Genomic DNA, 13,451 nt, shown 5'->3' on the forward strand with positions numbered 1-13,451 from the left:
GTGATGACGGGGAAGGGGTTGACGGCCTCCGCATCGCGATGAAGGCGCCGCTCTGGGCTGGCACGCCCTGCATGCGGGTGCCCAGCTTCGATTGGAAGAACTCCCCCCAGAGCTCGAGGGTGGGGAGAACCCCAAGAAAGCCTTCGCACAAGGTGACGAAGGCGGACAACGGCACCACCGTGTTCGGGGTGAGGTGGTGCGGCTGGAGTTGATAGAATTCGAGGAAGGAGTGGAAGAAAGCGCTCGCCGGCAAGCCGATGCCGCGCAGGAAGTGCGAGCGGAAGACTACCCGCTCGCCTTCCTCCGGTGCTGGCGTGATCTCCTTCGCAGGTGCGAGACGGACCCGCACCTGGTCTGCGCCGGGCAACCGCCGCGTCTTGCGGAGGAACTTGATGTGGTCCATATGGACGTTGGAGCCGTCCCAGTCCCCGCCGTACTACATGGTGGCGAGAAGCTAACAAGGAAGAGTGCGGCGGCGGAGAAAGCACGGTCCTGCGGCGGCAAAGCTATAGGGTGGAGTGAAGATTGATGGGACGGCACGGCGGCGAGGCGCTGCTGCGAGAGAAGGCAGGAGGAAGAAGATGGCGGAGAGGAGAGGAGCGTGCGAGCGTCTGCCGCTTCCCCTCCTCCCCCTACTTATAGCCTCGTGCGGCGAAGCCGAGGAGACGAGGCGTGGGGAGGAACGTGGGATTAACTCCGCCCACTCCCCCACGCCCCGCGATTACTGCGCCCTAACGGCGTGCGGAAACTGCCGCCGGAAGACGTGCGGACAAGCTTTGGGCCACAAAGAATCCGCGCCTGGGCCCAGGCGTTGGAGTGGTGGGCCCTCGGCCTGCGGCGACGTCTGGTCGCGCGCGTGGGTTAGCAGGCTCTTTTCAGCCAAGGGACGCCATGTGGTTCGCAGGCGGCGAGTGACCGGCCCGTGGCCCGGTGCACGCGCCAACAGACTCCCGCCTTCTGACTTTAAAATTTTTGCCAAGACGGCGCGCCTAACCGAAGCCGGCTCCCAGTTGTTGGCTCGTCAAGATAAGAAGCTAACCGAGCTTCTCGACCTCCTCTCAGCCTTGAAGCCCAGCCAGCTTCGGGGACTACTGTTGGAGTAAATGGCCACGGGTAGCCTAACCGACTCCCCCTGGCTCTTCGAAAAATTATCAGGCCATTCAAGCCTTCAAGCATACAAAGCATAGGGCCGCCTTCCCCCGGCCGGCTATCCCCAGGGCCGACTTCCAGAAGCCGGCCATGAAGAAAGCCGACTCCCAGAAGCCGGCCATGAAGAAAGCCGACTCCCAGAAGCCGGCCATGAAGAAAGCCGGCTCCCAGAAGCCGGCCAAGATTGCACCCACTAAAGACTGTACCCACATAACGGCGATAGGATGGGGCGTGGCCGCAGTACAGCCCACTACCCCCGAATCCCGGAACAGGCATGGCTACAGGGCGCCGTACGGGCCAGCCATCCCCCGTCCGGCGTGGCACTGTAGCCGTGTTGGCCTCGATGTCACCCACGACAGGCGCCAGTACGGCCCGTAGGCGGCGGGCCCCTTTTTCCAGAGAGACATCCGAAGGCGGCCTGGCCTCCTCTAGTCGGCCAGGGGTGTGGCCGGCTCCCAATAGCCGGCTACCTACCTCCCTCGAAACATGTACCTCATTAAGGAGACAATACGAGGTAAGGCTACAGTGAGAGCCCGCAAGGCGGCGACACTGTAGCCACGCTTACCTCAACAAAGCTCTCATCATCAGAGGCGAGGCAACAGTAACCAGCCGCCGACAAAGCCCCCAAGCGGTGGGGCCGGCCTGTCGGCCAAGAGGCCGGCAGCCGGCGGGCCCCAATAACCGGCGGAGAAGCCGGCGTGCATAGACGCTGACGGCTGGGACCCGCGCCCAGCCGGATTACCATTGTACCCCTGGGGGGTAGGCCTATATAAACCCCCCGGGACACCCATGCAAAGGGTTGATCTCATAGAATTCCACACACCACATAGAGAGAAAAGGAGAGCTAGCCTTGCCCTTCTTCTTCCTCTAGCCAAACAGCTCAAGGAGCGCTTGTAGCTACTTGTATTGGTCTAGTGATCATGCGGAGACCCCGCAGAGCAGGACTAGGGGTGTTATTTCCACGGAGAGCCCCGAATCTGGGTAAGGTTCGTCGGCGTGCATGTCTTCGCCTCATCCCGTTTCCAGGCACCGGCGAGGTTTTACTGGCTCCCACTATGATAAGCCATCCGTTGGCATATGTCGCACCTACCACCCGACACTCTCTGAAACATCGATGGTCCATCATTCAAGGGAAGGAACATGTATGTCGGCTACTATGCACACGTGATTGGCCGTCCTCAATGTGGGATGGGAGTCTCAACTCACGTAAGTTGAATTGCTTACTCATCATTTTGAATTGCTTGTTTTTTTGTTGAATTCTCATTGTTATACTTATAGTTTGCTAGGTGGTGGTGACGGCAACTATGTAGCATCAAACGGACAAGAAGCCGTTTGGTTTTCGCCATTGTTGGGTGCTATTGGATGGCAAACGAAAGTGGACAGAATGTGGATGATCTCAGGGCCGACAAGAGGAAAAATGATGGATCAAGTTCCCACCAATCAATTGGGTTGGATGACATAGACGGGGGAAGTTGCATGGGAGAATGGAAAATCCACCATGCCAATGAATAACCGGTAAGTGATGGAAAACAAGTGGGAGAAGGGAGGGTTGCCTACGAAACCGCGGCGACAAAAATGTCTACCGCATGGACGGGCATTTTCCCCAGAAGGGAGAACAAAGAAAGACGAGAGGTACAGGCTCATGTTGGATACGCAAAAAAAAGGATGGACTGAGAACAAGAGAGGGTGAACAACAATTACAAATTGAAAACAACAAGTTAACAATTAAGAGGGAGAAAATAGAGTTGGAGAAGAAAGAAGTGTATCTCAAAAGGGAGATTGAGAAGGCCCAAACTTTTGGATCAATAGAGATCGAGAAGGAGAAATTGCAACTAGCTCGAGACACGGAGGATTCTAGGATAATGTTGGCGGACGCAAGCCTCTTGGATGCGGAAGCAAAGAAGTAGCTTGAGGGAAGGAAGAAGGAGATCAACGAACATAGGGAGTACGAGAGGGGGAGAGTGGATGTGGCAGCAGGGGAAGCGGAACGACGGTGGCCGTGGCAGAGCAAGCATCACAGATGTTGTCTGACGAGTGATCCATCACATTGGGCAGTTGTGGCCCGGACTTGAATTTTATTTTGGCCTATCCTGATTGTTGAACTATGATTATTTTTTCTTTGTTAAATTGTTGAACTGTTGAATTGTGATGAATTTGTATGCTATATGATCCATGCGGATGGATTGCATGAATTTAAGGTTTTAAATTTGCGGAGTGTGGCTGACCAACAGGCAATATGATAGGTCATCTGGCGTCGTGCGCCGTTGCACCCGAACGCGCCCGTGCATGCATGCACTTTTTTGTATTCTTCTTTTATGGGCCCATTGATATCATCAATAGCAGTGTTTTCGTTTCTCTAACGGAGAGTGGCGTTTTGGCTCTAGGTGTAGATACACCTATTATGAAATATGTACAAAAACACATTTCAAAATGCTAAAAAAATTCAAGAAAAAAAATCCCGCGTGTACATCGGACATCCTATGTTTCTACACAAAATTTTGGTGAAAAGGGCATTTTTTGTTGCATGTATAAAAAAGATAAAAAAATGCCTCGTCGAAAATTGTCTTTTTTACACAAGCCAGAAAAATGTCCTTTTTCATCGAAACTTGGTGCACGCACATATAATGTCCGGATTTACACGCGGGATTTTTTCTCGAAATTTTTAAACCTTTTAAAATGTGTATTTAGACAATGGGTGCATATACACCTATGAGCCAAAGTGAATTTCCAAAACGCCACTCTCTTTCTCTACCCCCTAATAAATTCAACATGTGCTATTCTCTAGTCATTGAGTTTCAGTCAAACAACTAGATGCCTAATATATTTTGAAATAAAATTATGTTTTACTTTCCGTTTAAGTACATGTGTTTTTTCTAGCAAGATCGCTAAAACAAGACCAATATTGAGTATAATTTTTGAAATTAATTTTTCGACAACTAAATCACCAAGCTTCAAACTTGTTTCGTTGAGATTCATTAATTCATGCCAAAAACCAGTAATGTTTTATTTTATTTCACATAAATAATCTTATTGTTTCACTATATATGGCTCGCCATGCTCCGTAGCGAATCATAATGTTTTACACTATTTACCAAAGTGTTTCATCGTAAGTAAAAAGTTAGTAAATACGAGTACTTTAAATCCCGTTTCATTTGGGGGCATCGTGTTCCACCATGTTTTTAATTTGAATTTTCAAATTTGTTGAAATATAAAAAAGTGGTCTCGTTTTAAATTCCTCTCCATCATAATCACAAATATGAAAACAGATCATAAAATGAACTTTCGGTTGAAAAGATAAAATAGATTTAGACTTGGAAATAAAATGAAAAGGCATGGGATTATGGGCTGGAGCACCAGTGAGAGAAATGTCTGACCAACTGTAAGCAGTAGACCAGTAGTCATGAATGCATGCTAATCTCTATTCTTATAAAAAACAGAGTTGGTGATGATGGTGTGCCTGCCATCCTGCAATATAGGCCGTCCGATTTATATCTAACGGATAGGAAGGAAAGTATGGCAATTTTGCAAAAAGATACCCATACCCCTCTTCACATTTGCAAAATAAGGCCTTCCCTCATTATACCTGGCCATACCTCGGGCCGGGCAGGGCTTCGGGCCGGGCCTAGCCAAGCCCGACGCAAAAAACTCAGGCCCGAGCCCGGCCCGGCCCGGCCGTCGGGCCTGTTTTCTTTACCCGAGCCCAGCCCGAACACGTAAAAGCCCGTCTGGCTTCGGGCCGGCCCGACCCGTCCTTCAGAAAAACGCGAAAACGATGGGCCCGGGCCCCGCCCGGCCCGGTCTTTGGGCTCAAAATCTAGGCCCGAGCCCGGCCCGGGAGCGGCTCGGGCCGGGCCGTTCGGGGCGGGCTGCCCATGGCCAGGACTACCCTCATTCATCCTTTTATCTCACAAGATAAACTACTCATACAAATGCATCTTGATGTTAAGTGCAACGCACGGGCATCTTGCTAGTCTTCAATAAAAAACAATGGCTGCTACATGCACCGGATATCCCATGCATGGTAGACATGCATTTCTCACAATTATAACACTACAAAACTAGTCTCAACTTTCATCCGCAACATGGACTTGGCTATTTGAGCGTCAGTTCCCTGAGTGACAGGACAGGATACAACTTAACTTAGACTACATATATAGTATAACCCAACTACGCATCAATTCTTTCTCCCGCTTGCAGACTTGAGAATGTCAGCCAGCACCCAAGGGCAGTTCGCCTCCACGTCCTTGTAGCCCTCCGTCGCCAACACGGCACCAAGAATCGCCGGCGTTCCGACGATGAACTCAACGCACGTCGCCTTGAGCCGCGGGCAGTTGTTCATGTCCGCCAGAGCCAGAATCCTGGCCACCGTCCCGACGCAAATGCTAGCAGAGAGCTTCTGCGAGCATATCAGCTTGAGCCTGTCCAGCCCATACCTGTCGGCGGCCGCGAGGAGGCGACAGGTCAACGCCAACGCCTCCTCATCGTCGTGTCGGTCGAGCTCCGGTGCCGTGTCGGTGTAGATGAAGTGCAGCATGGCCTTGAACTCCGCTGGCTCCATGCCGTGGACCTCCAGGCGCCGCGCACACTTCTTGTCGCTCGCGTCCCCGAAGAACTCGGCCATGAAGAGCGGTGACCTCGCGGCCAGGACGACCTTGTGCGCGGCGAACGTTTCGCCGGAGACGACGAACGTGATGTCGGATCCCGTCCCGCTCCGCAGGAGCTCCCCGAGGTGCCGGTCCAGGTCTGAGGCCGGCACAGGATGCGACGCGGGCACGTCCACTCTCGGGCGCTGTTCCCCGAGCACCGTGATGGCGCATTTCACGGTGAGGGTGCCGTGGGCCCCAAGCTAGCCGGAGATCTCCAGGTCGCGCCTGTGCGCCAGCACGAGCGGCGCCGACTCGACGCCGTGGTGGGCCCGGAAGGCTGCAGACACCGTCCTGGCCTCCGACTGCGCGGCCAAACCCGCGGGATCCACGAGCCAGCAGTCTAGGCGCGCATTGACGACGTCGCCGGCGGCGGCGGGATGGGCGAGGAGCACGAGCTTGAGCGACACCCACATGCTGCACACCGAGGACGCAGGGTAGCAGCGGATCTCCCACTCATGCCAGCCGACGCTCCACCTGGAGCATACCACGACGCACTCGTCGTGACCGCTGGTCGCCGTGGCCGAGGCCGTGGAAGTCGAGCTGAGGCCGTCGATCTTGAACGTCCGAACGGAGTGCGCGGCATCGGCGAGGGGCCTGGTCGGTACGACTTGGGCGTTGCCCATGGCTCTTGTTTTGCCTGTGCTTGATTCGACTTGTGGAACACTTACGTGAGAGTACTCGGCCCGTGCGCGCGTAGAGAGCGAGTTTCGATCGCAAGAGAAAACACACGTCCGTGCATGTATTTATCTCGAGGACTCGATCGAGGAAACCTACACGGACAAGTAGACCGTGTGCGGGTACGATCCGAGAAGAAGTACTCATATATATGTAGGGGCTCAACACGGAAACGAAGCACACGTCGATCGATTTGTTCCAAACTAACACCGCGAAAGGGAACCCCACCCATGGCGGGGCTATGCCCTATCCTCCCAGACCATGTCATCGAAGACATCTTGGCGCGATTGCCGGCCAAGTTCGTGCACAGATGCCGCTGCCTCTCTCGCGCCTTGGCCGGCACACTCGCCTCCGATGACTTCGCCGACCTCCACCTCCGCCTCGCCAACCGCCACGGCGGCCCCAGGGTGCTCCTCCTGCAGGAATCAAGCTCACGCGACAATAATGGACGTCCGAAGATCCAGGCGTGGTCGCCAGCCCACCTTGACAGCACGACGCTCATGGAGGTCCCCCGCGCCCGCACGCGCGAGCTCTGTCCATGCAAAGTTACACGTTGTATCAGTCCGACTAACTTCGTCCCACGTCTCTTGACGCAACAATGCCATGGCCTCGGCATCATTGATGCAGTCTCTACAGGACGCGCTACGTGCTTAACCCGTCCACCGGCCAAATGGCGGCGCTTCCAGAGACCCGGTACATGGCCTATGTCTATATCTCGTAAAGCCTCTATTACGAAAGCCTAGGGCTTGGCTACGACTCACGCACCAAGAAGTACAAAGGTGTGCACATTTACTACTGTGGTTCACCAGAACAAAACGAGTGTTTTTGCGCAAGGACATATTCATTGGTTGGCCAAGCATGACCTCGAGTCCCCATCTAAAGAGACATTGATCTCCTTCTCCCTATCAAAAATTTAGGACTACGCCATTGCCATCGATCGACATGGAGAAGAACCGTGAGCTCAAGCACTATCTGACAGAGCAGGTCGTCGGGTGCCTTTGCCTCTTTCGCACTGAAGTGAGTAGAACCAATATGTTTGGGCCTTGTCGGCAAGACATGTGGCTGATGCGCGACCATGGAACAGGGGAGTGGGATCTACACTGTCGAATTGGTGTTGACACGTTGCCACCAAGCGTCGCTAGGTTCACAGACTTTGGTGACCGCATCAACCCGCTTGCTATCGTCAACGGTGGTCGTCTTATCTTCTTCATACGGCCACTATTCAAGACTTCGGGAGAACCAAGCTTCAAGTTGTATGCATACAACCCCCTGACCTGCGACTTAGAGGGCCTTCTTGATAGGAAAGGCTTGGTGGCCAACAATAGCATGGTCTTGAGACATGCTGCACTATATGAGGAAAGTGTTGCCTCGCCTGGGCAGCCGCACGAAGACATCATCTCCGCCATGTCATTGGTGCTACGCTTGCTGCCGTTCAAAACCCTCATTAGGCTTAGGTTGGTTTGCCGGAGTTGGTGCGTCATGATCGACAACAGGGACTTCCCCGGGGGTAGAAAGCACACATGTTGCTTCTACCATGATTAGTTTTCTATGGCTTCACTATTCAGAAACAAGGTATATAATCTGCTCGTTATTATAAATTTCTGATTTGAACAGGCTTGTATTTTCTGGTTGTAAAGGAGATAATATTACGGCTCTCAGGCAGGTGCATCCAACTTGTTTAAGTGCCTGCTTGGATGGATTCCGAAGGGACTCTGGACTGGCATCCAACTAACTGTTGCTTCTGGATTCTTTCAAACAACCTTCTTTCTCGTGATCACAAGTTTGATAGTTTTTGTTGTGTGTATCTTCAGATGCATAGCTAAAATTCTTCCTATTAAAAAATAATCTTCCTATGTGATGTCTACTACGCAACCTTCTTCTTGTAGACGTTGTTGGGCCTCCAAGTGCAGAGGTTTGTAGGACAGTAGCAAATTTCCCTCAAGTGGATGACCTAAGGTTTATCAATCCGTGGGAGGCGTAGGATGAAGATGGTCTCTCTCAAACAACCCTGCAACCAAATAACAAAAAGTCTCTTGTGTCTCCAACACACCCAATACAATGGTAAATTGTATAGGTGCACTAGTTCGGCGAAGAGATGGTGATACAAGTGCAATATGTATGGTAGATATAGGTTTTTGTAATCTGAAAATATAAAAACAGCAAGGTAACTAATGATAAAAGTGAGCACAAACGGTATTGCAATGCTAGGAAACAAGGCCTAGGGTTCATACTTTCACTAGTGCAAATTCTCTCAACAATAATAACGCAATTGAATCATATAACTATCCCTCAACATGCAACAAAAAGTCACTGCAAAGTGACTAATAGCGGAGAACAAACGAAGAGATTATGGTAGGGTACGAAACCACCTCAAAGTTATCCTTTCGGATCGATCTATTCAAGAGTCCGTAGTAAAATAACACGAAGCTATTCTTTCCGTTCGATCTATCATAGAGTTCGTACTAGAATAACACCTTAAGACACAAATCAACCAAAACTCTAATGTCACCTAGATACTCCAATGTCACCTCAAGTATCCGTGGGTATGATTATACGATATGCATCACACAATCTCAGATTCATCTATTCAACCAACACAAAGAATTTCAAAGAGTGCCCCAAAGTTTCTACCGGAGAGTCAAGACGAAAACGTGTGCCAACCCCTATGCATAAGTTCACAAGGTCACTGAACCTGCAAGTTGATCACCAAAACATACATCAAGTGAATCACGTGATATCCCATTGTCACCACAGATAAGCACATGCAAGACATACATCAAGTGTTCTCAAATCCTTAAAGACTCAATCCGATAAGATAACTTCAAAGGGAAAACTCAATCCATTACAAGAGAGTAAAGTGGGAGAAACATCATAAGATCAAACTATAATAGCAAAGCTCGCGATACATCAAGATCGTATCACCTCAAGAACATGAGAGAGGGATATCAAACACATAGCTACTGGTACATACCCTCAGCCCCGAGGGTGAACTACTCCCTCCTCGTCATGGAGAGCGCCGGGATAATGAAGATGGCCACCGGTGAGGGTTCCCCCCCCCCTCCGGCAGGGTGCCAGAACAGGGCCCCGATTGGTTTTTGGTGGCTACAGAGGCTTGCGGCGGCGGAACTCCTGATATATTCTGTTCTTCAATGTTTTTAGGGTATATGGATATATATAGGCGAAAGAAGTCGGTAAGTGGAGCCACGAGGGGCCCACGAGGGTGGGGGACGCCCAGGGGGCAGGCGCGCCTCCCTGCCTCGTGGCCACCTCGAAGCTTCCTTGACTTCAACTCCAAGTCTCCTGGATCACGTTCGTTCCAAAAATCACGCCCCTGAAGGTTTCATTCCGTTTGGACTCCGTTTGATATTCCTTTTCTGCGAAACACTGAAACAAGGGAAAAACAGGAACTGGCACTGGGCTCTGGGTTAATAGGTTAGTCCCAAAAATAATATAAAAGTGTTTAATAAAGCCCATAAACATCCAAAACAGATAATATAATAGCATGAATACTTCATAAATTATAGATACGTTGTAGACGTATCACTATGCAAAAAATAATTGTTAATATATTACCTCTATCTAGAATTAGTTGTCTCAAATTTGTCTAGGCACGGTATCTAACACTAAAATGTGTCTCGATGTTATTTTAGGTCCGAGGTAAAATTAGCGATAAAGTATAAATTATTGGATCACAAAAATTTAGGTCCCATGTTAACTAAGCTAGAAGAATATTGTTTAGAGAGAAGCCATCATGGTTAGCTTTATTAAACTCAAATAACAGCTACATCGCCTGTAAGAAAATTAGCGGTAAACCTCATGGGCGAATCAAACCAAATCAAAGGCTGGTTTTAACTACCCCGGGTAGCTAGCACATCCGTTACTACATAAGATTCCCTATTGCAAAACTCAGAGACAAGCCTTCTCGAACTCACTTAACTCTCTATGATAGTCTTCTAGAATAGGGGCTACAACCATAAAGTATCCTTCTCGAACCACTGTGATACTTTCCATGCGTATGAGAACATTTTTCCATGCCAACCGATTGACCAGCTTCAAGCCTCCATACAATGTTGCGGCCTCCGCTGAAACGACATTGGAACATGCACTAATTTTGCTCTTGCCGCTGCCAAGAATGCCCCACTATTATCCTGAATCAGCGCCGCAAGACCATGTAAATTCAACTTCAGAAAAAGAAGCATCAACATTTAGAATAGTCTAGCCCAACATCGCCCTTCTCCACTGATTTAGGCGTGGGGATGTTGCCGGTTTCCCTGAAGCCCAGACGAAGCTCAACACCAAAGACTGAATCGCTGGCCCCGTACGTACTAGTGTTAGGACATCTTCTGCTCTGACAATGCATCGCCTCTTCCACCATAAGTACTAGCAGGTACCCGCCACAATCTCTGAAATTGGACCGGATCTATGTATGCCCCCTGGACTGCCAGGTCACGTACCAAGGACTCGATGATCACGGAGCCCGATTGATCAACCTTTAGCGCCTTGTCAATTAACCTCCTCAGCCTCAGTACCTCTCAAACCGAACGTGCCCTACTGTTGAGGATATAGACCTTGGAGTCACCCGCCAGGAGAGCCGGGTTATTTGTAGGGTCATTGCCAGAAGCCCGGAGCCAAGTTCCAAGATAATGGGCCAGAGATGGGCTGAGACCCGGATATGGCTTAAAGCCCGTAGTACAATCTTTATTGTTATAGGAGAACTTGTAGTATAAGGCAAGTATTGTTTAGAGTCCGAGCCGGACACTCTTATGAGCCGGCCGGGACTCTAAGGGCCGCTGGGTGTCAACCTCTCTATATAAAGGGACGACCCGGCAGCGGTTTAGGGACGACAACAATCTGATCGAGAGCCGGGCATAGCTGTTTAGCTCCCTGGTTATCGAAACCCTGATTAATACCACCTCAACTGGACGTAGGCTTTTACCTTCACCGTAAGGGGCCGAACCAGTATAAACCCTCGTGTTCCTTGTCCCACTTAACCCCTTCAAGCTTCCCAATTGCGATGGCTCCACGACTAAGTCCTAACCCGAGGACATCTGCCGTGACAATTCCACGACAGTTGGCGCCCACCGTGGGGCTCGCGCACGGTGGATTTGAGTTCTTGAAGGGCAGCTTCGAAGGGCTCAAGGGATACGTTGTGGGCCGGATGACCAAGAGTCGTCGCGGCAAGCTCTACATCGACGATGCGGGCTGGGGCCCCGACGCCGGCTCAGTGGAGTACGGGTACCGGGTCCCCTTCGGTGGAATTCATGTCTTCATCGGCAAGATAGGAGAGCCGGGCCCCGAGCCGGATCTCCGCGCCGGTCTCATCGAAACGGCTCAGCGCGCACGACCCGCCCGGGCCCGGCCTGCCTTAAAGCGCGCTTTTGTGGGATGCATCCACGGAGGGCCCTCTGATCCATCTGGGTCTGGGATGAGGCGGCCGCCGGCTCTGACGGCGAGTCGGCCGCTGATGAGTCAAACTCGTTGTACCAACTTCAAGATGGCAGGCTCATGAGTTATTCCGATAGCAGCAGTATTCCGGACCTTATTGAGCCGCCAAGTCAGGTTGGAGTTTTTATGGCTGGTGCGCAGCCTGTTCAGAACCCCGCTTCCGGATCGGAAAACCCGGTGCCTTCCCCGGCTCAGGTGCTGATGGATCTCACGGATAAGATGACGGCCCTGTTAACCGCAACGGTCGACCCGGCGGATCAACTTCAGCATGATGCGGCGGTGGCACAGCTAAAATTGGATCTGATAAAAGCTAAAGAGGACCTTGCAGCGGAAGGGATCAGACTGGCTGCGGAGCGGGCGGCTCTCGATGCCCGGACTCAGCTGATTCAGGCGCAGTCCTTCCAACTCACGATGGATCAGAACGCGGCCAATGAGGTCATGAGAAGGAGGCATCAAAAGGCTCAATCTCGACTCCCGCCGGTTTACGATCCGCGCAACCTCTTCAACACACCGGGTGCAGGGTCTAGTCACCCGCCGGGGGTCGTAGCACCCGGATCTGGACCCCTTATTCAACCACGAGTGATGGGGCCTCCCCAGGGGCCCCCCGCCCCGCCTCAGTATGTGCCAATACCCCCGGGCCATTATAATAACCCGCTGGAGAACATGGTCGCCGCAGCGGCACGGCTGGCGGCTCTGCCCGTTGATGGCGACTCTCCGACGGCTATTGAGACCCGCCGGGTCAGAGAACTCCTCCAGACAGCGCTGGCGCAGCAAGAGGCGTACTCCTACAGCCGGGATAGGATCCATTCAACCCCTCGTCCAGGGCAGAGCCCGAGTTACAGCCGGCACATGGTCTCGGCGACCGGCTCAAGTAATGTCCGACGCAGTGACCCGCCCCCTGGTCATGGCCCGTCTCATAATGGAGCCTTTTACGTAGCAGACCAAGCACGCCAGGAGGCGGAGCAGGCGCCTCAAGTGATGGCTTACCAGACCCCCCCGGCTTATCCGACGATGTCCGTTGATGCGGGTATCCCTACTAGAACCGGGGGTGTCCCGTGTTTGATGCCAGCTATCCGTAATGAACGTCTACCCAAGGACTTCAAAGGACCTAGGAAGGTGCCTAACTATACAGCAGACTTACAGCCGGCAGCCTGGATCGAGAGTTATGAGATGGCTATGGAATTGCTGGAAGTCAGCGAGGCGGCCATGGCCAAATATTTCACCATGATATTAGATGGAACTGCCCGCACGTGGTTGAAAGGGTTACCGCCGAACTCCATCGGGTCTTGGGCTGAGCTGAAAGCCCGGTTCATTCAAAACTTCAAAGATACCTGCAGGCAATCTATGTCAATCGTGGATCTGACTAACTGTAAGCAGCAGGAGGGTGAATCCACGACCCATTGGGTTCGCCGGGTCAAGGAGATCATACATTCATCGGATAAGATGGATGCCGGCTCTGCAGTCTTAATGTTGGAACAAAACTGTCGCTTTGTGCCCCTAAAGATGAAACTCGGGCGGCTTAAGCGTGACTGTACT

General features: G+C 51.7%; 1 protein-coding gene across 1 annotated transcript; it reads right to left on the reverse strand.

Moving 5' to 3' along the window:
- Window positions 1–5,050: 5,050 nt before the first annotated feature.
- LOC123171332 (BTB/POZ and MATH domain-containing protein 1-like) lies at window positions 5,051–6,418 on the reverse strand. The gene is made up of 2 exons (XM_044588878.1): window positions 6,083–6,418; window positions 5,051–5,995 (listed from the first exon to the last, which is right to left on the reverse strand). The coding sequence occupies exons 1-2, from the start codon at window positions 6,416–6,418 to the stop codon at window positions 5,324–5,326; spliced, it is 1,008 nt and encodes a 335-aa protein (XP_044444813.1). The 3' UTR covers window positions 5,051–5,323.
- Between the last annotated feature and the right edge of the window lie 7,033 nt (window positions 6,419–13,451).

This window comes from Triticum aestivum, chromosome 7D (assembly GCF_018294505.1).
Source record: "Triticum aestivum cultivar Chinese Spring chromosome 7D, IWGSC CS RefSeq v2.1, whole genome shotgun sequence".
Classification (NCBI taxonomy): domain Eukaryota; kingdom Viridiplantae; phylum Streptophyta; class Magnoliopsida; order Poales; family Poaceae; genus Triticum; species Triticum aestivum.